Source organism: Strix aluco, chromosome 3 (assembly GCF_031877795.1).
Source record: "Strix aluco isolate bStrAlu1 chromosome 3, bStrAlu1.hap1, whole genome shotgun sequence".
NCBI classification, from domain to species: Eukaryota; Metazoa; Chordata; class Aves; order Strigiformes; family Strigidae; genus Strix; species Strix aluco.
Window position 1 is genome coordinate 131,433,403 of NC_133933.1, and position 23,236 is coordinate 131,456,638.

Below are 23,236 nucleotides of genomic sequence, written 5' to 3' on the forward strand. Positions count from 1 at the left end.
TTCAGGTGGGGTGCAGGCTGCCCGCCCGCCATCAGAGGCGACACGCTCAGGAAGCGAGCGAGCACATTGCAGGAAGCGAGCGGTGCCAGCGCCGGGAGCTGGCACAAGCAGGCGTGAGCTCATGCGTTCCAGCAGGAGCGGTCGCCGGCTCCCGCCGGCGCAGCCGTTGTTGTGTCCCCCCCCCACCCCAGCTTCTTCTCGGTGGCGGTTGCCGAAAAGCAGCCCCGAATTACTCACGCTTCCCCAGGGCCCTCAAAGGCCGGTGCTTTGGGGGGGCTGACATCAGTCTCCTCCACAGGGTGCAGCATCCGAGTAACGCCAGGCCCCGGGGAAAAAATGCATTGTGCTGGAGCAGGGGGATCCTGGCGTGCAAAGCCCTCACAGTGGTGCTGGGGAGGGTAGAGCGTCCAGCAATCTCTTTTTTATTTTTTTTTTTTCCTCCCTTTTTTTAAATAAACAAACTCGGCAGATACTCATCAGGAGCTGGGAGGCAATGCAGTGCTGGTACAGCTTTACGCAGGGGGATGAGCTTCAACAAGGCCAAGTGCCAGGTCCTGCACTTGGGCCACAACAGCCCCCTGCATGGCTACAGGCTTGGGGAGGGGTGGCTGGAGCTGTCTGGAAGAGAAGGATCTGGGGGTTCTCATTGACAAGCAGCTGAACAGGAGCCAGCAGTGTGCCCAGGTGGCCAAGAAAGCCAACGGCATCCTGGCTTGTGTTAGAAATAGTGTGACCAGCAGAAGCAGGGAGGTGATAGTCCCCCTGTGCTCTGCACTGGTGAGGCCACACCTGGAGTGTTGTGTCCAGTTTTGGGCACCTCAATCCGAGAGAGATCTCGAGGGGCTGGAGCGAGTGCAGAGGAGGGCAACGAAGCTGGGGAAGGGCCTGGAGAATAAATCCTGTGAGGAGCGATGGAAGGAGCTGGGACTGTTCAGTGTGAGGAGGAGAAGGCTGAGGGGAGACCTCATCACTCTCTACAGCTCCCTGAAAGGACATTGTAGAGAGGTTGGTGCTGGTCTCTTCTCCCAGGGAATTAGTGACAGAACAAGAGGGAACGGCTTTAAACTGCAACAGGGGAGGTTCAGACTGGACATGAGGAGAAAATGTTTCCCAGCAAGAGTGGTCAGAGAGTGGAATAGGCTGCCCAGGGAGGGGGTGGAGTCCCCATCCCTGGGTGTGTTTAAGGGCCGTTTGGATGAGCTGTTGGGGGATGTGGTGTAGGGGAGAACTTTGTAGAGTTGGGCTGAGGGTCGGACTCGATGATCCCAAGGGTCTTTTCCAACTTGAATGATTCTGTGATTCTATGTGTCAGGGTTGCAGCACCCACGGATGAACTCTCTGATGCTGCAGCCATCCTCACACTCGGTGCGTGTGGGAGCACGATGGATGCTCAAGAACCCACCTGCACCACTGACTGTCCCCCAGCTGAAGACGGGGAGATCCCTGGCTGCTGCGGAGGGTGTGCTGCGGCCCTGAGAAACAGGATATGGCACAGAGAGAAATATCCAGGTTTCAAACAATCCCTTCCTCCCTTGGCAACTCCCTGAAAGCAGAGCAGGGGATCGAAGCCCCGGGGATATTTGGTGGTTAGGGCTGATGGCTTTGCTCTGGGTTGGGATGAGGCTGGTGCTCACCGTTCACTGGCATGCAGAGTTGCTGCTGCGAGGGGTTTTGGCTCTTGGAGAGGCTGTGCAGGGCATGGTTTGTGCATCAGGGACAAGCTGCTGTCCGGTCTGAGGCCTCTCAAAAAGAGGGGCTGGGGATGGTTGTGTCGGTGTCCTGTGAAACACAGGTCACTCGATTGCCCCCCCTTGGGGGAGAGGGACTGCGGTCTGGCAGCAGCCCAAAGGTAGGAGGATAGTTGAAGGTGTTTGGTGTTGCTCAACAGCTCAGCTTTGGAGCCACAAACAGGAAACTGCATTTTCCTTTCATAGCCTTCACAAGATGCTCTTCCTTCTTTTCTGTCTTGCTGTCTCCAGCAGCCTGTGCTCTCTGTCTCGCTGCTGACTCCGTGGGGAGCGTGGAGCAGCGTGAGGAGTGTGTCCTCGGATGAACGCTTGGAGGAAAGAGCTCTTGGCCTGAGGACCTGCAAAAGAGGATCTTGTGAGATAGAGAGGCACAGATTTAGGGGAACTTTGGATATCTTGGTCTCTGGGGGCTGCTTTCTTGGGTGAGAAAAGCAGATAACCCTGCAGTCCTACGTCAAATGATGCTGGTCACCAGCCAATTCCCTGCCTCTCAGCTGCGGTTTTCTTCCCTTAGTTTTTTTTGGCTGCAAAACTCTGGGATGTCGTCAGCTTGGTGCCCTGTCCTCTTCCCCACTGAATCCAAGGATATGTTTGCCCAGGGGCTGAGGATTTTGTCCCTGCTGACTGGCTCTGTCTCCTCTCTTCCAGGTGTGTGCGGCTGCTGCGGCGCCCTGCGTCCCCGCTACAAAAGACTCGTCGACAACATCTTCCCTGAGGACCCAGAGGTAAACGAGACACTGTTTCACCTGCTGAAGCTCCAGTGCTTCACTCACCAAAGCTCCCATGCTGAGGTTGCAGGGACACGGTGTGACCTGCCCAGAAACAGCTCCTGGGAGGTGGGCAATGCTTTTTGCCTCCATACCACCATGCCCAGAGGGTTGGATTTTCCTTTAAAACCTGTTTGTGAGCGGAAATACAGAAGCAGCTCCTTCAGCTGCATCAGCCTGGAGGGACAAACTTCCTCTCCCAAAGGTGCCAGACAGATTCGGAGGATGGATGGATGGATGCATGCATGCATGCATGCATGGGAGGATGGGGAGCTGGATCTGAAGGTGTACCCCCTTCTCTTTGCAGGTTAAGGAAAGCATCTTCTAAGAGTGGGGGGTCTCTTGGGGCCTCAGCCAGGCTTTTGAACAAAAAAGCTGCTTATGGTTCCAGGAAGTGGGGAAGCTGGTGCCCTTCTTGCTGCCTCACTGAATTGGAGGTGGGGGATGCTCTGCCAGCTGCTCCTGGAGCATCCCAAATCTGGCCTCTTTGTCTCCTTTTCACAGCTAAGATGTGAAGGCAGTGGAAGAGGGGCTCCCGGCTGGGGGTAGTGGGGCTGGGATCACCCGGGGAGGCGGCGAGCGCCTGTTTTGTCATGGTGCTGGCAGCAAAGCTGAACAAGAAAGGAGGCTGCTGCGGAGCCATGCGGAGAGGAGGAAGCCCTGGAGTTTTCCAGGCTGCGGGGGATTGGGGCTGGCAGCTTGGCACGCTTGTGTTGTTTGGCATCTGTAGCCTGGAGGTGTCAATGTCCCTGTCTGCCCCTGTCCCCCTTGGTGCTGGGGCATTGCTAGGGGTTGGCAAACGGTTCTCGTTGTATTTACAACATGGGATGCTCGATGGAGGCTTCCACAGGAGTCATCTCAGAGAGCCCTCAGCTGAGGGTAAATGCAACCCTCATTTGCCTTCCCTGATGTACAAGGTGTGGGGAAGAGCTGGGACAGGACTGGCGTGCTCCAGACCTCTGGCAAGGTTTGCTACAGAGATACTCCTGATATTTGCTGGGTTTGAGGCTGTGACCCTCTGTGCTGTTCTCTTTCAGGATGGGTTGGTGAAGACCAACATGGAGAAGCTGACATTTTATGCCCTGTCTGCCCCGGAGAAGCTGGATCGCATCGGCGCTTACCTCTCCGAGCGGCTAATCCGAGACGTGAGCCGGCACCGATATGGGTAAGGGCTGGGAGGCTGTTTAAGCCACCCCAGTGATTTGCATAATGATAGACCACTAGATAGTAGAGGGGGCTCAGGCAACGGGTGGGACACGTGGGAAACACAGCTCCTGCATGCTCCAAGGTGTCTTGAAGCTGCAGAGAGACCCGAGCATGTCCTGCCTCTGAAAGTGAGACACGGGAGCATGCAGGGATGTGCAAACTCCTTGCAAAGTTGCAAGGACCCAGGCAAGTTCAGAGCCACTTGGTGTTTCCTTGGGATTGTGCTGTCTGTGTTTGAGGAATTTGCATGTGTATGGTGTTTGTCCCCAGCAGCAGGACTGCCATCATCCCTCTGGGCCATCATCAGGAGCCTGTGGCACCCTCCTGGCCTTTAAAAGCCCATGGTGGCTCTTCCAGAGCCAGATGGAAGCCTGGTTAGGTGTGGGCAAGCAACTGAACAGGGTGGCCCAGGCTGCAGTTTGCTGGGAGTTATTCAGGACCAGGTTGGGTGGGTTGCACCCAATCTCTCTTGAGCTATGGTGACCTGGCAGAAGCGGGAGTGAGGATGAGGGGCAGCATGCTGATGATTTCCAGACAGCTCATGATGGGGATGCACTGGGCTGGATAGGGATTGCTGCGTTTCAGAGGAGGGCAACGAAGCTGGGGAAGGGCCTGGAGAACAAATCCTGTGAGGAGCAGTTGAAGGAGCTGGGACTGTTCAGTGTGAGGAGGAGAAGGCTGAGGGGAGACCTCATCACTCTCTACAGCTCCCTGAAAGGACATTGTAGAGAGGTTGGTGCTGGTCTCTTCTCCCAGGGAATTAGTGACAGAACAAGAGGGAACGGCTTTAAACTGCAACAGGGGAGGTTCAGACTGGACATGAGGAGAAAATGTCTCCCAGCAAGAGTGGTCAGAGAGTGGAATAGGCTGCCCAGGGAGGGGGTGGAGTCCCCATCCCTGGGTGTGTTTAAGGGTCGTTTGGATGAGCTGTTGGGGGATGTGGTGTAGGGGAGAACTTTGTAGAGTTGGACTCGATGATCCCGAGGGTCTTTTCCAACCTGAATGATTCTGTGATTCTGTGATTCTGTTTGCTCTGTCCAACTTACCTGCGTGGTCCTGGCTGGGCTGCATCCCTTCGTCTTCACTCCCCTCATCGTTTCCAGCAAGGCTTTGCTGTGTTTACTGCAAGGAGAGCAGCACCCGCCTGGAAATAGCTGACTGCCCTGATTAGAAACGCTGGGAGAGTGCGGAAGGGCTCCTTCCCTTTCAAATAACTCCTGGATTGATACTTGTTGTCTCCTGAACAAAGCCGCGGCAGACAAACACGGCTCAGCTTCGTGGTGCGAACTTCAGCCTGCCTTTTATCCTGGAGGAAGAGAAGCCAGCAGCCTGCCTAAGAAGTGTTAAAGTTGGAAAACCTTCAAAGCCTCATTCGCATCACCCGTCATCAGGAGTGACAGGACATTCAAAGCTCTGCCTGATGTTCTGCGGTGAAGCGGCTGTTAACAGGCTCTGCTTGCTACGCTGGGAAAAGAAAGGCTTTCAAAGATTTTTGACATCTAATGACAAGTCTTGGCAGCTGGGGGGGGGAATATATTCCTTCCTCCACCGCCTGTGCATACAGGCACGTAATTGGGTTGGAGCACTAGCTAATTTTCAAAGTCTAACTTTGAAATGCCTGAAATGGGTTTGGATCAACCTTGCGTTTGTAGGTCGGCGTTGGCTGGAGTGGAAGGATTTGCCCCGCTGCAGACACGCAGCCGGGCTTTGAAAGAGCAGCTGAGCACGTAGGTACCTGTCTCCTGTGTGTAAGATGAAAGTAGCCTTGATTTCAGGCCTGTTGGGTGTCATCTTTTCGTTACCTTTATTGCTAAAAGGAGAAAGTGCTCTTGTTTGAGTTTGCAACAATGCAACCCATCATCTGTAGGAGGATGGTTGGGGTGGGTTGGAGGTGACAACCTCACATGTGTCCCTTTTCCCTCTTGGTGGCCTGTGTCCAGTTGTCCCCAAAAGAGAAGCCATGCTGTTGCAGTAATATTGGCACAGAATATTGTTTTCAGCTTTTTCCTATGAGAAAGGAGCTTGATGCTTCATGCTGATCGTCAGTTGTGTCTTCATACCTTTTTTTTTTTTTCCCCTCTGGGCCAGTTTTAACCCAGTTTGACAGATGGGTAGGAGCCTCACAGATCAGGAATAGTTGGCTGCTTATTTTCACAGTACCTGAAGAGCTGTAATGGTGTCTGAAGGACAGGCTGCAGTGTGAGCTCAACTATGTCACAGGACACCAGAGAATCTACTCAAGGCTAGAGCCATATTTCAACAGTTCTGAGGCCTCAGGAGAAGGGATCAATCTTTCTGTGTTTTACTGGCTGGAAACTGGAAGTCCAGGGTTAATCAAACACCTTCTTTTCCCTGAGAGAGGGCAGTTGCCTCCCAAGCTGCCCTTTAATGTGCAGGCAGGGCTGGTGCAAGTAGACGGGCAGCTCCTGCCCGCCTTGCTGCCAGTGGGCTCGGTGCTTTCAGGTTTCCCTCTTGCAGCACAAGCTGGTGGTTGCTGCATGCCACCCAAGCTGCAAATCTAGTTGTGCAAGGAGCGGGCTCGAAAAATGGAGGCTAAAGGAGGAATTGTTCTCAATATCAAGAGGTCTGGGCTTGCTGCTTCCTTCTTTTGGCTGTGACAGGAGATCTGGGCACGATGTGAGCTGCTCTGGTACAAAGATTCACAGCTGTGTGGAGAGCAGGAGTCAAAGGGAGGTGGGAAGGGGCTGTAAAGTTTTTTTTACTCCCAGTGTCCTGGTCCCAGGTCCATGTCCACTGTTTGGGTACCTCAGACATCCTGCAAGAAGAGCTGGAGCTGTGAGACTCGCTGCAATCACCATTTGGGTTTTTTCTGTTTTGGGCAACTCCAGATGGAATAACTATCTGCTCAGAGCAGTCAGAGGCTGGGGTTTGCTTCTCCACTGGGCTTTATGCGTGCCCTGAGCGACCAGCAAGTGGAAGTCAGTGTGGTCATTGCACAAGCCCCCATCCAGGGGCTTTGGCCACCATGTTGGTCATGAACCAGCTGCCGAAAGCGCTGCAGGACCAGCCTGTGAACAGGCTTCGCCAGAGCTGCTCAGGGAATCGGGTCCAATTTGTCTTGGAAAAGCGAAGCAACACCTGACAAATTCTTTACCTGCAGCTGAAGGAGCTGGCCACCTCTAACGGGCACCCAATCGAGATTTATCGCTGGGCACAAGGTTTTCCAGCTTCCTCTCGGCAGCAGGAGCATTGCAGGGCTGGTTTAATAAGTAGCCTGTGGAAGATGTGCTGTGGCAGCTTGCAGCGAAGCCAGAGGGTGGTCTGTGGTTGAGCTCAGCTTGGGCAGGAGGGATGCTGAAGGGATGGGATGTGCTCAGGGAGGTCCCCTGCATGGCTCAGGGACCCATCATGGGTGCAGCCCCCCTTGAATCAGGTTCTGGGCTTCCCCTGTCCCTGTTCAGCATGCAGAGCCGAGACTGAGTGACTGAGCCCTGTCCCTGCAGAGACAGGGAACAAAGTAATCCTGGTGTGGGTGATGCCGCATCCTGGTCTGCACTGCTGGAGGAAACCCTGCTCACCCCGGGAGTTTTTGGGGTGATGTGAATATGCTTTGCAGGGTTGCTTTAGTGTTTATTTAAGCCCAGCTTTTCTGGAGCACATCAGTCTAATTCTGCATTCTCCTCCTGTCCCTCCTCTCTGGCCAGGACCAGCTGGGTCTGCAAGAACAGTTGCCTGTGATGCTGAGCCCACCCTGTACAAAGCCCAGTGATCCCTCACGTGATTTTTGGGCTGCCCAGGGCAGGGGGGGAGTCCCCATCCCTGGAGGGGTTGAAGAGTCGGGTTGACCCAGCGCTGAGGGATCTGGTGGAGTTGGGAACGGTCAGGATGAGGTTCATGGTTGCACTGGAGGATCTTCATGGTCTTTTCCAACCAAGATGATTCTGGGATTCTGTGATATAAAGACCAGTTCAGGGCAAGAGAAGCCCACAAGCAGTGTGGGGGGAAGATGCACAGTGTTGCTGGCAACCTTGGTCCTAGGGCAGCTGGGTCTTTGCTAAGAGGAGAGGTGCTGGGAGCAGCAAACACCATCTTTAAAATATCCCAAGGGTATTTTGGGTGTAAAATTTTTCTCCTTGCCATGGCAGGAGGTTGGGGTTTTGCTGGTGGGCACCCAGGTGGTTTGGGAGAGAGGAGGAGGAGGGTTGGCTGCAGGCCTGTGCTGCTGTCAGGGAGTGACCCTGGCCTCTGCCCACTCCCAGGTATGTGTGTATTGCCATGGAGGCCCTGGACCAGCTCCTCATGGCCTGCCACTGCCAGAGCATCAACCTCTTCGTGGAGAGCTTCCTGAAGATGGTGGCGAAGCTGTTGGAGTCCGAGAAGCCCAACCTGCAGATCCTGGGGACCAACTCGGTGAGTAGGGGTGCAGCGGGAGGTGGCAGCACCCTGTTGACCTTGTCCTCTGCTTTCCACCTTGCCTGTCACCCCTGTGTCTCTGCACAGTGCCAGGGCAGCAAACCTTGTTGGGAAAGGGTGGGGAGCGGCTGCAGGGGAGGATTTATGGTGTCCCCTCTCATGTCCTGCCACGTGTGAGGTTTCCACGACTCTGACAACCAGCTGAAAGGAGGGTGCAGAGAGGTGGGGATGAGTCTCTTGAACCACGGAACAAGCGATAGGACAAGAGGGAATGGCCTCAAGCTGCGCCAGGGCAGGGTCAGACTGGCTCTTAGGAAGTATTTCTTTGCAGAAGGGGTTGTTGGGTGTTGGAATGGGCTGCCCAGGGCAGGGGGGGAGTCCCCATCCCTGGAGGGGTTGAAGAGTCGGGTTGACCCAGCGCTGAGGGATCTGGTGGAGTTGGGAACAGGCAGGGTGAGGTTCATGGTTGGACTGGAGGAGCTTCAAGGGCTTTTCCAACCAAGATGATGCTGGGATTCTGTGACTGTGCTGTCCGTGCACCATCCCTGCTGTTTGCTGTCTGTGACCAGTCGCTGGTTTCTGATCTCTGCTGCCGTGCCTTCCCTCTCTTGAATTCAGCTTTTCCTAAACGAGCCTGAGGACGCGGGGCCTGTCAGCAGTTTTGGACAATAGACCAACGTAGGAGGTGATCCCCATGGATTTTGGGAGCTATTTGTGCTCAGAAAAGGGCTGACTTAAACAGAGCTGCTGCTTGCAATAAATGGCTTAGCTGGACTGGGGATGTGTCGGTCACAGACATAAAGTGAGGGGAAAGGAGAAGCATGGATGAACAGAGGTGACGTCCTCCCAGCATCCAAACTGCTGATCCTGGCTGGCAGCCAGCAGCCACTTGTGCCTGGGCTTTCCGCTGGTTTTTACTGGGAACACTGGGTGTACCTCACACCCAGGCTTGGCGAGGGCTCCGCCAGTGCCTGGTAGCTTGGCTTGGACAAGCAGCATCTCTCCTTGCTGTTTTTTAAGATGGGGGTTTAGAGGGAGCTGATCATCCTGTGGGCAGGAGGATGGGCTGGGTAGATGCTTTCTCAAGCGCCTGGGAAACACAGAGCCAGCTCAGCCCTGAGCTTAAATTCTTTACCGCGTGTGATGGGGAGAGGGATGGTATTAATGTTTCTGCTGATGCCCCCTGGACAGGGTAGTGCTGCGTCTCGTGATGCTTCTCTCCTCCACGGCCCCAGACGCGGGGTTGTAAATGCCTCTGCTGAGGTGTGGGCAGGAGCAGAGACCTTCCACACCCGGTTCTCCCTCGCAGCTAATTGTGCCCAGGTGAAAACGATGTGAGCCTCCCCATCACATGTTAATCCACAGCCCTTGGAGAAGTGGGAGGATTGATCCCTCGGTTGAAACCCACTGCTGACAACAGCTTACCGTGGCGTTTCGGTGCAGGGACGCCGCCCTAAGCCCCGGGGATGCTGCAGGGGCTGCCTGTGAAAGCCCCTTGCTCTGCGAGCGGGGTCTCTGCACCCACATCCCTCTGCCCAAGGGTGGCCCAAGCTCCATGGGAGACCGGAGAGGTGCCACTTGCTATCCAAACCTCTTGAGATGTGCCGGAGCTGCCTGGATCCATCCCAATGGCAAGCAGCTGGGTCTCTTGTGAAGAAAGCATGTTGTGTTGCGGTGCAGCCCTGCCTGCAAGCACACCCGATATCCCCTTGCCCACCCCTTGAGCTGTTCGGGAAAGGCAGGGGTTGTTCCATGGTCTGGAGGAACCTGGGGTGGAGAGAGGGTTTAAAGCTCAGCTCAGCCAGCCTCTCCCTATCCGTGGCCACTCCATCTCGGGGCCTGAGCGGAGCCCTGAATCAGGGGGGCCACTGGCACGTGGCGTGGAGCTGCGCCTCAAGGGCAGCTGCCAGCGTGGAAACGGGGAGGGAACAGCCCTCGCTTGCAGGGGCTCCCGATGCCACAGCAGAGGCTTCGGCGAACTGGCCCCACCACAGACATCCTCGAGTGGGAGGCATCGAGTCAAAGCAAACAGAGCTCTGCCTCATGTTCCCTGCCCCGGCGGAGCAAACCTCCCGTGTTCAGGCAGCCATGGAGACAGTGGAATAGGCTGCCCAGGGAGGGGGTGGAGTCCCCATCCCTGGGTGTGTTTAAGGGCCGTTTGGATGAGCTGTTGGGGGATGTGGTGTAGGGGAGAACTTTGTAGAGTCGGGCTGAGGGTTGGACTCGATGATCCCAAGGGGCTTTTCCAACCTGAATGATTCTGTGATTTGGAGAGGAGAGATGGTCCTGGACCATGGATAGATGTTTCCTTAGCGCTGCTGCGCTGTTGTCAGGAATGAGGAGCGGGTGTTCTAATGAGGTGTCCAGCTCAGGAATGATGGTTTAGCGATGCTGCTTTTTTTTTTTTTTTTATTCCTTCTCAAGCGTGGCAGCATTCAGAGGGCAAATAGCACAGAAAACTCGTAGGCTTCTATAGAAAAGTGAGTAATGATAATGAGACGCTTCTTCCTATATCTGCTAATGAGGAATGTGCCTCAGGCTCGTGCTTAATTAGAGGGTGCTGTCTCAAGCAATCTTCACAATAACGGAGCTGATGGCAAAGGCGGGAGGAGGTTGTTTATAGAAACCTGCTCCAAGTGAGTCATTCTCCGCGGCGTGAAATCTCGCCTGAGACACGTCTCCCTCCTCGCGCAGAGAGCCAAGGTGTCGCGCTTCGGAGGGGCTGATCCCGAGGGCCGCAGCGCTGGAGGCGGCAGCAAAAATCCAGCGTCCTGTGATCGCTATAACCCCATCCTATAATCCCTGGGGTAAACATATGGAGCTGCAGCTCAAATCCACTTTGGTTTCTCATCCTTGTTAGGAGGCTGCTGGGCAACCTCCCCACTTTGGGTAGGAACCATCTGATTTCCAGCTCGATGTCATTCCCATTTTATTTTTCTTCGAACCAACATTGATCTTTCATTTAAACAGCTCTTCCCCCGCCTTAATGTTCCTCTTCTGATGTATTTATGTCTGATGTATTTATAGGTGGCAGTGTTATCCCTTCCCAGCCGTTGTTTATCTTCTCCAAGGCAGCCACGCTCCTCGCATTTCCCCTGCGCTTGCTCTGGGCTCATCCCAGCCGTGTTTCAGTTGGAGCTTGTTGTCTTCACGTATGGGAACCCCAAGCTGCGTAGCCCCGCACCCCTTCAAACCACAGCAGAAAGAGTGTTTCATTTCAGTGTTTTAAACTGTTTTCTCAGTGGAAATATGGCATGAAGCTGCAGAGCAGCGTTTCAGCTGAGATGGGGTGCCCGTTAGTGAAAATAAGTCGCTTTCCCTGAAGAATTGATGCCTCCTTTCCTGCTGGTCCAGCTCTCGCTGGGTCATTTCCATGTGTCCTGGTGCTGCTTTTTGCCGTTGGGCACAGGTTGGCAGTGGGACCGTGGTGGGCATCTCCCATAACTGCTGCATTCTTGTAGGGGCAGCCAAGTCCTGGAAAAATGCAATAGTCTGTGAGCAAGTTGCATAGTCCTAAAAATGTCCCATAGATGGAGGAGGGAGAGGCTTTGAGGCTGATTTTTTTTCTGTTCTTGTCTGCTTTTTTACAAGTTTTGGCCCTGATGGAGGCTGCAGGCTAAAAATGGATGCAGAGAGGGCATCTGCCTCCAGTTGTTGGCAGATGTGAATGCTGTGCCACATCCAGTGTCACCGGGCATGGTGGCAGCACCCAGGGGTGCCTGTCCCTCCTGAGGACAGAGGTGGGCAGGGCTTGCTGTGCCTGGCAGCCGGCTGGGAGGCTGCCCTCGGGACAGGGAGCTGAACCACGGGTGCTGCTGGTGTGGATGGGTGGGCTGGCAATCCCTGGGGCCTTGATGGCTTCAGAATACTGAATGAGGTGGAGAATACTGAATGAGGTGGTCCTGTTTGGTTGCCTGATGACACAGAATGAGCTGCCATCCTCCACGTGGCTGTGGGATTGATACCTGCAGGTACTGGCTGCAGAGAAGCTGTTTCCTTCTTTTATTTCACGAGGCTTCCTGGCCCCGGTCGCTTGGGATGGCTCTCCGGGAGCTGCCGCGGGGAGCCCCGTTACTGCTCCTCACTCTGCATCCTGCCCTCGCCTCCGGCGGCACGTGGAGTTGCCATGAGCTTAAAAAACCCACTTTGTGTGCTGCCTGGTACAGAGGTTTCTTACATAACAGCCCTGCATTTTTCTGGTGAGTAAGAGGAGTTTATCAGTTGGAGCCAGTCCCTGCACTCTGGGAACAGTTCCTGATGGGGCTGAGCCGTCTCCTTTGCTTGCGCAGAGCCAGCCTTTGCAGCTGACGTTATTAATAGCCCGGCGCAGCGGGTGCATGCTAATCAGTGCCTGTGTGATGCGCTGGGACGGGCGGGCTGGCTTTGCCAGCTGTGGAAGGGCACCGGTGTGCTGCTTTCCTTGCAGGGCTGGATGCCAGGAAATGCAGAAAGCAAGAAATAAGAAAAGCCGGCGGATAGGATTGGGGTAAAGCAGGAGCTCCCGTGCAGCATGGCATCTTCAGAGGGTGCTGAGCACCCTAAGAAATGTTGGGTGGACAAGGAACCCCTTGGAGAGGTAGGTTAGGTCCTCCCAGCTGGAAGAGGAACCCAGCAGTCTTGATGCCTTGGCCCAGGATGGTTTGCCCGAATGATGTGGGGTCGCTCGGTGCGACCGCAGAGCTTTGTGTCACTCAGCAAGGGGCTGCGCCGCCGTTGACACTGCATCGTGGCTCTCCCAGTTCTCCTGGGTAGCAGTTAACAGTGGGGGGTGGTTTGGGGGATCGCTTGAACAGGGAACATCCTCTCCCTTCACCGCATGCCCGTGCAAACGGCCTCAGCTTTCCCAGCGTGCCGAAGCGAGTGCAGCGCAGGAGCACAAAAGCAGCCAGCAGATTTCTCTGTCTAAAATCTTGGCAAGCAGCTGCTTATGCCCTTGCTCTGAGTGGGAGGATAAAGCACAGGGACTTGGTAGTATGATGCTTGTCCCAGGCCGAGCATAAACCTTGTCCGTTCGCAGCACCAGGAGCAGTTGGGTGGATACAGGCTGAATGCTCTGTGTGTTCCAGCCAGGAGCTGATGCCTTGGATTTTGTGGCAGCTCTTGTGCTATTGAGGTTTTATTTAATTTATTTTTTCCTCTTTTAAAGCTACCCCTCTCAGAATGACTGGAAGAGTTGAGGTTCCCCTTTCCTGCCTGACATTTGTTCACATTTTTTCATGAATAAGTGTTGGAATTCATGAGGAAAGCTTGAAAACACGTTTATCCTTTCTTCCTCCTTAATTGTCCCGTCCTCCTTAATTCTCTCCCTGAAAGCTTAAAAACCAGATCTGCTGGTCAGCTGGCATTCCTGGCAAGCTCCGTGCCTGTTGGGGTGGCCACGCTGGAAGGGAGCGATGGGACCTCGTGCTGCTGGGTGCTGCGGGCAAGATCTGGGATGTGGTTAAAAACCCACTTGCAGTTGGTTTCTCCACTGGCATTTCCAAGGCTGTTTTCAACCCTACAGCAGCATTTGGGAAATGTTGGCCAGGTTTTGCGCCGTCTGGGAGGATGGAAAAAAGCTGGGAGAAAATTTAGCTCCTGTTACTAGTGTGTGCTGCATGTGAGGGATCCCTAACTCAGAGCTGCACCCCTAAATGCCCTTTACAGGGACCACTGGGGCTTGTGGTGGGGTTTGCAGCATCCACAACCGGGCCTGGGTGCTGCTGGAGCTCGGTGGGGCTGTGCAGTGGCACGTTCCTGCGTGGGGACCCCGTGTCCTGGGTGCAGCTGGGCAGCCTGACTTGTCATCCCGAGCACACACCGAGCTGCTGTAGTGAAGAGCCCTGTGTTACACTGCTGAAGCCCACAGATGTTTTGCTGGTTTGGAGAGGAATTTTGAGAATATTTTCTGTTGTCATGCCCATTTTCTTCTCTCCCAGTTCGTCAAGTTTGCCAACATCGAAGAGGACACCCCGTCTTATCACCGCAGCTACGACTTCTTTGTCTCCCGCTTCAGTGAGATGTGCCACTCCAGCCACGATGACCTCGACATCCGGACGAAGTGAGTGCCATGAACGCGTGGGGGGCTCCCCTGTGCCCCCAGGCTCTGCTTTTCCTGGAGAAGCGCTGGCTTTTGGGGCCAGGTTGGATGCAGGCTGTACAGATCGACTGCTTTGTGCTGTGATGGAGGTGCACGGTGATTCCTCAGAGCTGGAGGCACTCGGGCTGCTCTTCTCTACCCTCTCTTATTTTTTCAAGCATTAAAACCTGCTGACTGTAAGGGAGGAGGAAACAGGAGCCTAGAAAACACAGCGCAGCCCACGTCCAACCTCTGTTGCTGCGGGGGATGTTGTGTGCAGTATTACACATGTGAGAGAGAAGTTGATTTGCATTTGCTGGCCTGAGAGCAGGGCAGCATGACCATGACAGTGGCCGATGACAGGACAAGGGACAAACCTGCCGTCAGGCTTTCAGCATCTTTTCTTTGGCCAAAATGTCAGCAGGTAACACCTGCAGTCCCAGGGCTGCCTCTGGCATCTTTAAGCATTTCTCACCTTTGCTCCAGGGCCACAGCCTGCAGACAGCTGGAGCTCAGAGCAGGAGGTAAGGAAGTTATCCTGGCCCCTAAAGAAAGGAGGATGATGATGGGAAGAGGGCCCCCCCACTCTTAGCAGAAAAAATATTCGCTCCAAAACTGCCTCCTGCAGCCATGCAGTCTGTTATTTTCCACATTTAAAGGGGGTTACATCTCTCTAGACAGCGTTGAGGACTGACTTGCTTTGTTGTGATGGGAAATGTACCCCGGGGGGATTAATTACGGCTAAAGCAGACAGATTAATGTTGCTTACTGCTGCCAAGGCCAGGCCTGGCGGTAGTGTATTTAAAAAGACCTGGCACTTGAAATGTCCCCGCGAGGCACCTGTGGCTCTCGCTGAGAAGCTCTGGGCAGGAGGCCACTGCTGCCAGAGACAAGTTTTAAGTAGAGCCCTGATGTCAGGCAGCATTTGAGCACATCGTGTTGATGCCGTTCCCAGAGCTGCTGTACCAGGGACCGGCTGCCCTGCGGAGGGGTTAACCCCTGAGTTTTGCTGCTCCTCATGGAGGCTTGTTTCCAAGGGCCAGGCTTGCCTCCTTTTAACACTGCAGACTCACAGGTTGGTTTTTTTTCTTAATAAGGAAACAATGTGGAAGACTCATTATTTTCACTTAACCTTCAGGCCACCAGTGACACTGGCTAAATTGCATCGGAGACTGGGAGAGAGAAATTCTGCAGCTTCTGTAATTAAAAAGGAGTGCACTGCTTTCCTGGGCCCTTGGTCTGGGTCAAAGCTCCTTCTTCCTCAAGAATTGTGTCTCGGTCAGATTATTGCCTTGATTAGATCTGCTGAATGTGTGAGAGAGACCTCAGAGCAGGTTATTTAATGCATTGATTTCTGCAGATAAGCACCTGCTATCTTTCTCGGGCATTAGCAGTGGGTGTTGAGGGTCTGGTTTCAGACCTGTGAATCTTGCTGTGTAGTGAAATTTTTATTGATGACTTTATTGACTAGAGCAGAGGCAGGATCTTTGGGCTCAGAAGGGACGTAGGTGACAAAAAGCACCCAGGTTTCCCTAGCATCGAGCATCCCCGTGGGTGCAGCTCGGCTCTGTCGCTGCTGGGAATGGGGGAAATGGGAAAACCCTCCATGCATGCCCCAGCCGAAGAAAGGAGACTTCCCAGGGCCAAAACCAGTCCTTCAGAGAGGTCAGAATCACCGGTGCCACCTCTCCGTCTTGGAAAGTACATGCTGTGGAGATGTGTGGCTGCTGCTGGCCCTGGGGCCTCCTGGATGGGAGCCAGCTGCTGCTGCCAGGATGATTTTCAAAGCCTTCCCTGGCCATATCGCTCAGGGATGTGAGGCAGGAGGATTGCCCTGGAGTATACCAGGCCTGGGGCTGGGATTGAGAGCAGCCCTGAGGAGAAGAACTTGGGGGTCTTGGTTGATGAGAAGCTCAATGTGACCCAGCCAGAAAGCCACCCGTGTGCTGGGCTGCACCCAGAGCAGTGTGGGCAGCAGGGCGAGGGGCGGGGGCGGGGATTCTCCCCCTCTGCTCCGCTCTTGGGAGACCCCCCTGCAGTGCTGGGTCCAGCTCTGGGGGCACCAACAGCAGAAGGACACTGACCTGCTCGAGTGGGGCCAGAGGAGGCCACGAAGATGCTCGGGGGGCTGGAGCACCCCCCTGTGAGGACAGGCTGAGAGAGTTGGGGGGGTTCAGCTGGGGAGACCTTAGAGCAGCCTCCCAGAACTGAAAGGGGCTACAGGAAAGGGAGGAGGGACTCTTGATCAGGGGGGAGGGATAGGACAAGGGGGAAAGGTTTTAAACTGACGGAAGGGAGATTTAGATGAGATCTAAGGCAGAAATTCTTCCCTGTGAGGGGGGTGAGGCCCTGGCACAGGTTGCCCAGAGAAGCTGTGGCTGCCCCCTCCCTGGAAGGGTTCAAGGCCAGGTTGGACGGGGTTTTGGGCAACCTGGGCTAGTGGAAGGTGTCCCTGCCTGGGGCAGGGGGCTGGAACTGGATGATCTTGAAAGTCCCTTCCCCCCCAAACTGCTCTGTGATTCTGTAACTGGGACATTGCCTGCATGACCCCCTCCAGCCGCACAGAAATCAGTGTCTTCTCTCCAACTTCTTGCAGTTTCACTCGTGTATATATGTGTATATAAATGTAAAATCACATATGCTATATAGATATGTACCGTTTTGGTGTCAATTTGTTCCCCAGGATCCGGATGTCCGGCATCAAAGGCCTGCAAGGAGTAGTGAGGAAGACGGTGAATGACGAACTCCAAGCCAACATCTGGGACCCACAGCACATGGACAAAATCGTGCCCTCGCTGCTCTTCAACTTACAGCATGTGGAGGAGGCTGAAAGGTGAGTGCTTGCTGCTGCCACCACTCACCTTCTCCACCAGTGGCTTTGGGGCCCCGGGGCTGCTTTAAATGCCAAGGTTTTGCAGGGCAGAGGTGTGTTGCAGGCTGATTTGTGCCTGCAGCTCATGGAAAATGGACAGAGTGGGCAGAGAGGAAACAGAATCACAGAATCATTCAGGTTGGAAAAGCCCCTCAGGATCATCGAGTCCAACCCTCAGCCTGACTCTACAAAGTTCTCCCCTACCCCACATCCCCCCACAGCTCATCCAAACGGCCCTTAAACACACCCAGGGATGGGGACTCCACCCCCTCCCTGGGCAGCCTATTCCACTCTCTGACCACTCTTGCTGGGAAACATTTTCTCCTCATGCCCAGTCTGAACCTCCCCTGTTGCAGTTTAAAGCCGTTCCCTCTTGTTCTGTCACTAATTCCCTGGGAGAAGAGACCAGCACCAACCTCTCTACAATGTCCTTTCAGGGAGCTGTAGAGAGTGATGAGGTCTCCCCTCAGCCTTCTCCTCCTCACACTGAACAGTCCCAGCTCCTTCCATCGCTCCTCACAGGATTTATTCTCCAGGCCCTTCCCAGGCTCGTTGCCCTCCTCTGCCCTCGCTCCAGCCCCTCGAGATCTCTCTCGGATTGAGGTGCCCAAAACTGGACACAACACTCCAGGTGCGGCCTCACCAGTGCAGAGCACAGGGGGACTATCACCTCCCTGCTTCTGCTGGCCACACTATTTCTAACACAAGCCAGGATGCCGTTGGCTTTCTTGGCCACCTGGGCACACTACGAGTCCCTCACTGGGGATGTAGCAGGTGGCAGGAGCTCTGCGTGTCACCTGCGCTGTGAAGGTTATCGCTATCCCGACTGCTGCTGCGTACCGTGGCTCCTGTGGAGCAGAGAGCTCTCTGCAAAGGCTCTGAGCTGCCTTTTCAGCAAGGGATTCCTGCTTAAATGCTACCGAAGGAGATATTTTAAAGCTAGGCACAGGGAATCTTAGGAACTAAAATGTGGCTTTGCTTGCTGACCCTCCATTCTTGTGGCATCAACCCCCCACCGTCTGCGTTCTCACCACCAGCTGGGTGTTTGAAGGGGATTTGCTTAGCTGAGAAGCGGGAGCAGAGAAGCAGGCATGAATTCCTCCTGGGATTTTCCTTTTGAAGGTTAAGTGAGATGTATCAGCCTTGAGAATTTGGCTTCTGGCCAGATGCCTTTTTCTCTTTTCCTTGTAAACTGAAGCATCGAGGTGATAAAAGCACTCATGGTGTTTGTGTGATGCCAGACGAGCCCAAGTGTGGAATAAGGGGATGATCTTTGGGGTGTGCATGTTCAGAGTGACTTGTGCCAGGCTGTGACCGCTTTGCTCTTCCTCCCCTGAGAGGCTGTGTCCACCCTGGGAGGATGTTATCCTCCGATAAGATCCTTCCCCCTCCAGCACTGAGAACCAGGATCATCCTCCCCGTCCCAGGGACATGGGGGCTGTCCCTGCTGCCTGGCACAGCCTGGCGCTGCAAGCAGGGCCAGCCTGGCACATCCCCCTTCTCCGCAAGCCATGCACCCGTGCTGCTCTCTGATCTGGCTCAAATCCAGCAGCGCTTGATCGCTGGGCTCTGCTGGGATGGAGTTACCCCGTCTGCCTGGTGGGGTGACATTTGGCTGCTGCAGGGTGGCTGCGGGCCGTGTGAATGGTAGCTCACGGACCTGTGCCGCACGGGATGCAGGCAGATGCTGCGACTGTTTTGCTCCAACCCTCCCTGGCCAGGTTCTGTGCCTCTTCTCCCCCACTGCTGCCGCACACTCAGCGCCTCTCTCATCACCCTCCTCTGCTTTCACAGCCGCTCCCCCTCCCCGCTGCAAGCCACCGAGAAGGAGAAGGAGAGTCCTACGGAGCTGGCGGAAAGGTGTCTGCGGGAGCTGCTGGGCCGAGCGGCGTACGGCAACATCAAGAACGCCATCAAACCTGTCCTCATGTAAGTCGTGCATCCCTCACCTTTGGCACAAGGGAAACTGAGGCACGGGGAAATGGCCGATGCGGGCCAGAGCTGGGGTGAAGGCGTGGGCTCCTCTCGTCACGGTACTGGAGATGGGGACTGGCTTTCAGGCTGAGCTCTCATTTTTGGATACAATGAGGAAGATGGAGTGGGATAGATACCTGGCGTGGAGAAAAGTCACCCTGGAGAGGAGTTTGTGTCCCTGCCCTCCCCTGCAGCGTTTGCTCCCTGCTGCTTCAGGCCATCCCAGGTGCTTGGTGCTGCTCTGCACCCCTGTAGGGTTTGGGGGGACCGACATTTACTTTCTCCTCCGCTTCCATCTCTTCCCCAGCCACCTGGATAACCACTCTCTCTGGGAGCCGAAGATCTTTGCAACTTGCTGCTTCAGGATCATCATGTACTCGATCCAGGTGAGGAGCTGGGGAGACTCTGGCCCATGACACCATTTGGGGACACACATGTGTGCTGGGGAGTGCCTGTGTCTGCCTCCATGCCTGGGCTGAGTCAGAGCCGCCGCCGCCGCATTGCTGCATCCCGGCAGCGCCGAGTCGGAGCGTTCGCCAGGAGCTTGGCCACCGAGCGTGCCCCAAAATGGGCCGGAGACAGGGCACGATCCGGGTGTGGGCTGGTGGCCCCGCAGGTATGAGGGGAAATATCTGCTCGGGGTTAGCTGGCTGCATGCCAGCCGTGTGTGTTTTACAATGCTGCTCATGGAGCTTGTACCTCCGTCCCGGGAGCGATTTCCCTCCCTCTCAGCAGAAAGCAAAACCCTGCTGAATCAGTCGGGCTAGCGACCTGCTGTGAAACGCTCCACAGGAAGCAGTTGGGCTCCGATGGAAAGCTGCCTCTTTCCAGATCGCTGCAATGTGAATCAGCCCAAGCTCCTCGTCCCTGTAGAAAAGGAGAGGGGCTGTCTGGGGTGAAACATGCCCCTGGGCAAACCAGGCATTTCAATACAACATCCCCCTCCTTAGATGTGGGGCTGCTCAGAGACAGACCCTGCCAGGCCCTTCCCTTCCGACTGGGGGGGCCATGGAAATGCAGTTTAGGTAACCCCCAAAGTGATAGAAAAAAGTCCATCCTTTCTTTTTCCATGTGGAACTCGCTGAAACTCTGTTCACCTGGGTGTCTGCATGCTCTTGGGCATGGTGCTGCCTTCCCCACCCTGCTCCCACTCTGCTGGGGCTGACCAGACCTGCTGCCCCACTTCACCCCTTTGGGAGTTTGCTTCACTTTAGGACTCAGCCAAACCGTGGCTCTGCTTGGAGAACTCTTACAGGGAAAAGCAGATCACTGCCCCTTGCTCTCATTTCTTGTTTTTAATCCTGTAAACTGCCTAAAACCATTCTACTAGATTTTATAAAATCCTGTTAATGCACATTGGAAGTGTAAGGTCACGATAAGTCAGCAGGACCCTTTTGAAGTATAGATGTGTTTGGGAAACCCTGGAAAAAATCAAATCCTTTCTCCCTGAAATCCCCAGGATTAATTGTCACAATTTCCTTAGATCTGTACAGCTCTTTAGATTGTTTTTCCTGTGCAAATTGCTCCAAGCTCTTGCTCAGTCATGTAAAACAGGCTTCCCCCAGGTGCCTCCTCTCATTTTGCATCTGGAGCTGTCTTGGAAAGAGCCTGCCAGGAATCGGTGCAGCTGGGCACATGTGCAGGATTCGTCCCCGGTAGCTGGGTGAGTTACAGAAACAGGCTGTCACCTCGTGCTGACATTCCTGCTCCCTTTCCAGCCGCAGCACTCCCATCTCGTGATCCAGCAGCTCCTGGGGCACCTGGATGCCAACAGCAAGAGCGCGGCCACCGTGCGTGCGGGCATCGTGGAGGTCCTCTCGGAGGCAGCGGTGATCGCAGCCTCTGGATCTGTTGGTAAGCAGATAAATTTCTCCTCTCCATCCATCTCATCACCCTTTTATTGCCGTGGGAATGGGGAAGAGGTGCTGGAGGTTTGGGTCGGGCTCTGGCATGTACCCAAGCGTGAGCCTGGTGATGGGGGATCCAGCCCGGAGCATGTTGGGGTGCTGGGGGTCTGTTCTGTGCCATTTCAGCGCTCCCAAGCGCAACCCCCATGCCCACGTGCAGCGACCTAAACCTAGAGGGCTGAATGCAATGCCTGCCTTTGCCTTCGTGGCAGGGGGCAGAGGGATTTTTCAGGCACTTGCTGTGAATATGCCGAGACAATGGTGCTCCTGGAAGGACATTTCAGGGTTAAAAGTCACTGTGTGTCGGGCCAAACCGGCTTACAGGGTTGGTGGGAGGTACAAACCACATTGTGCTGGGGGAAACTACAGCCTCCATCTCCACGGGGAAAACTCCTGCGATGTTCCACCATCTCTTCCCTCTCACCACCGCAGGCCCCACGGTGCTGGAGGTGTTTAACACACTGCTGAGGCAGCTGCGGCTCAGCATCGACTACGCGCTGACGGGGAGCTACGACTGCGCCGTCGGCGTCAGCACCAAGATCATCAAGGAGCACGAGGAGAGGATGTTCCAGGAGGCCGTCATTAAAACCATAGGTGGGGTGTTCCGTGCTGCCCTGCGCGCTGGGTTTCTGCCTTGTGTATCTACAGGATTATTCAGGGTGAAACAAAGTCACCCTCGTCCTAAATGAGTGATGGGAAATGAGATTTATCTGTTGCAGTGCACTGTAAGCGTGGCGGTGGGTTATTGGCAGGTGGCATTGCAACCCCAGCTGTCCCCGACAGAGCTGCTGCGTGCAGGAAAAATCATGTTTCCCCAAGGAAGGGAAGGAGAGGAGAAATATCAGCAATAGCGTGGCCAGCAGGGACAGGGAAGGGATCTTATTCCTGTGCTCGGCACTGGTGAGGCCACCCCTCGATGAGTGGGTTCAGTTTTGGGCCCCTCACTCCAAAAAGGCCATTGAATGACTCGAGCGTGTCCAGAGAAGGGCAACGGAGCTGGTGCAGGGTCTGGAGCACAGGTGTGATGGGGAGCGGCTGAGGGAACTGGGGGGGTTTAGTCTGGAGAAGAGGAGGCTGAGGGGAGACCTCATGGCCCTCTCCAACTCCCTGAAAGGAGGATGCAGAGAGGGGGGATGAGTCTCTTGAGCCAAGGAACCAGCGCCAGGACAAGAGGGAATGGCCTCAAGCTGCGCCAGGGCAGGGTCAGACTGGCTCTTAGGAAGTATTTCTTTGCAGAAGGGGTTGTTGGGCGTTGGAATGGGCTGCCCAGGGCAGGGGGGGAGTCCCCATCCCTGGAGGGGTTGAAGGTTGAGCCAGCGCTGAGGGATCTGGTGGAGTTGGGAACGGTCAGTGTGAGGTTCATGGTTGGACTGGAGGAGCTTCAAGGGCTTTCCCAACAGAGATGATCCTGTGATTCTGTGAAAGAGGGCAGGAGTCACCCTGCTGCAGCCACTGAGGGTGGGAATGCCCCAGCCCCAAAAAAGGAAGTGGTTAGAGGCAGGATTTTCCATCTCTCAGCCTCTGGGCCTGGGGCTGCCCCACCTGAGAGGTTTTTTGATGGGTCTTGAATGTGTGGGTCTGAAGATAAAGCTGTCCGGGGGCTTGGAGCAGGACAGGCGGGCCAACCCCATGGCACTGGGCGCTTCTGCGAGCGGTGGGCTGCGCTTCACACGCTACCCGCTCGCTTCTGTCCCCACAGGGTCCTTCGCCAGCACGCTGCCCACCTACCAGCAGTCTGAGGTGATGGTCTTCATCATGAACAAGGTGCCTCTACCCTCCTCGCAGCAGTCCATTGAGGCTGGCAAAGCTGGGTGAGAATGGATGCCTTCCTCCCTCCCTCCTCATTCTCCCTCCTGCCCTGCTCTCCCTGCCCCTGTCCCCTGTGTGTGGCTGTAAAGCTTTGAACATGGAGCTGAAAGTGCTGGGATCACCTTGAGGTGGTCTTTGGGGACAGAGTGGGATGTTATCGGAAAGGTTGAGCATCGAGCGCTTCCACTGAGGAGCAAGTGAAGCCGAGCAACGTGTGATCCTTGTTTAAAATGCTTTGCTGCCTGCAAATGTGATGACAAGGACCCCTTGGAACACCGGAGCATCAAGGGGGAAAGGTGTTTACAGGCAGTGGTGCTGCAGTTGAACTCTGCATTTCTTCAGGTACCTACTGAGAGATTCAGCTGTCAGGAGCTCGGTCTGGGGGTGTCATCTGTAACTAGCCAGGAACTAAAAATAATATTCAGGGGAGTGACTTCAAGATGTCTTGGGGCAGTGAGGTGGCCGCTGGTGAGCGAGGGCTGCCCGTGGCTTTTGAAAAGCTCGTGTGTGGCTCCGTGGGA

General features: G+C 55.0%; 1 protein-coding gene across 10 annotated transcripts in view; it reads left to right on the forward strand.

Annotated features, from left to right (window-relative positions):
- EFR3B (EFR3 homolog B) overlaps nucleotides 1–23,236 on the forward strand; it is a 56,905-nt gene that overhangs the window by 21,571 nt on the left and 12,098 nt on the right. For 7 of the 10 annotated variants that reach the window (XM_074820348.1, XM_074820349.1, XM_074820351.1 and 4 more), the window contains exons 2-11: nucleotides 2,397–2,473; nucleotides 3,553–3,680; nucleotides 7,942–8,092; nucleotides 14,014–14,135; nucleotides 16,837–16,986; nucleotides 18,820–18,954; nucleotides 19,307–19,385; nucleotides 20,718–20,853; nucleotides 21,339–21,500; nucleotides 22,606–22,717. In XM_074820348.1, the coding sequence (XP_074676449.1) occupies nucleotides 2,397–2,473; nucleotides 3,553–3,680; nucleotides 7,942–8,092; nucleotides 14,014–14,135; nucleotides 16,837–16,986; nucleotides 18,820–18,954; nucleotides 19,307–19,385; nucleotides 20,718–20,853; nucleotides 21,339–21,500; nucleotides 22,606–22,717 (1,252 nt within the window). Of the gene's footprint in view, nucleotides 1–1,446; nucleotides 1,510–2,396; nucleotides 2,474–3,552; nucleotides 3,681–4,919; nucleotides 5,286–5,312; nucleotides 5,449–7,941; nucleotides 8,093–14,013; nucleotides 14,136–16,836; nucleotides 16,987–18,819; nucleotides 18,955–19,306; nucleotides 19,386–20,717; nucleotides 20,854–21,338; nucleotides 21,501–22,605; nucleotides 22,718–23,236 lie in introns of those variants that run through there. The other 3 variants (XM_074820354.1, XM_074820352.1, XM_074820350.1) reach the window with 3 other exon arrangements.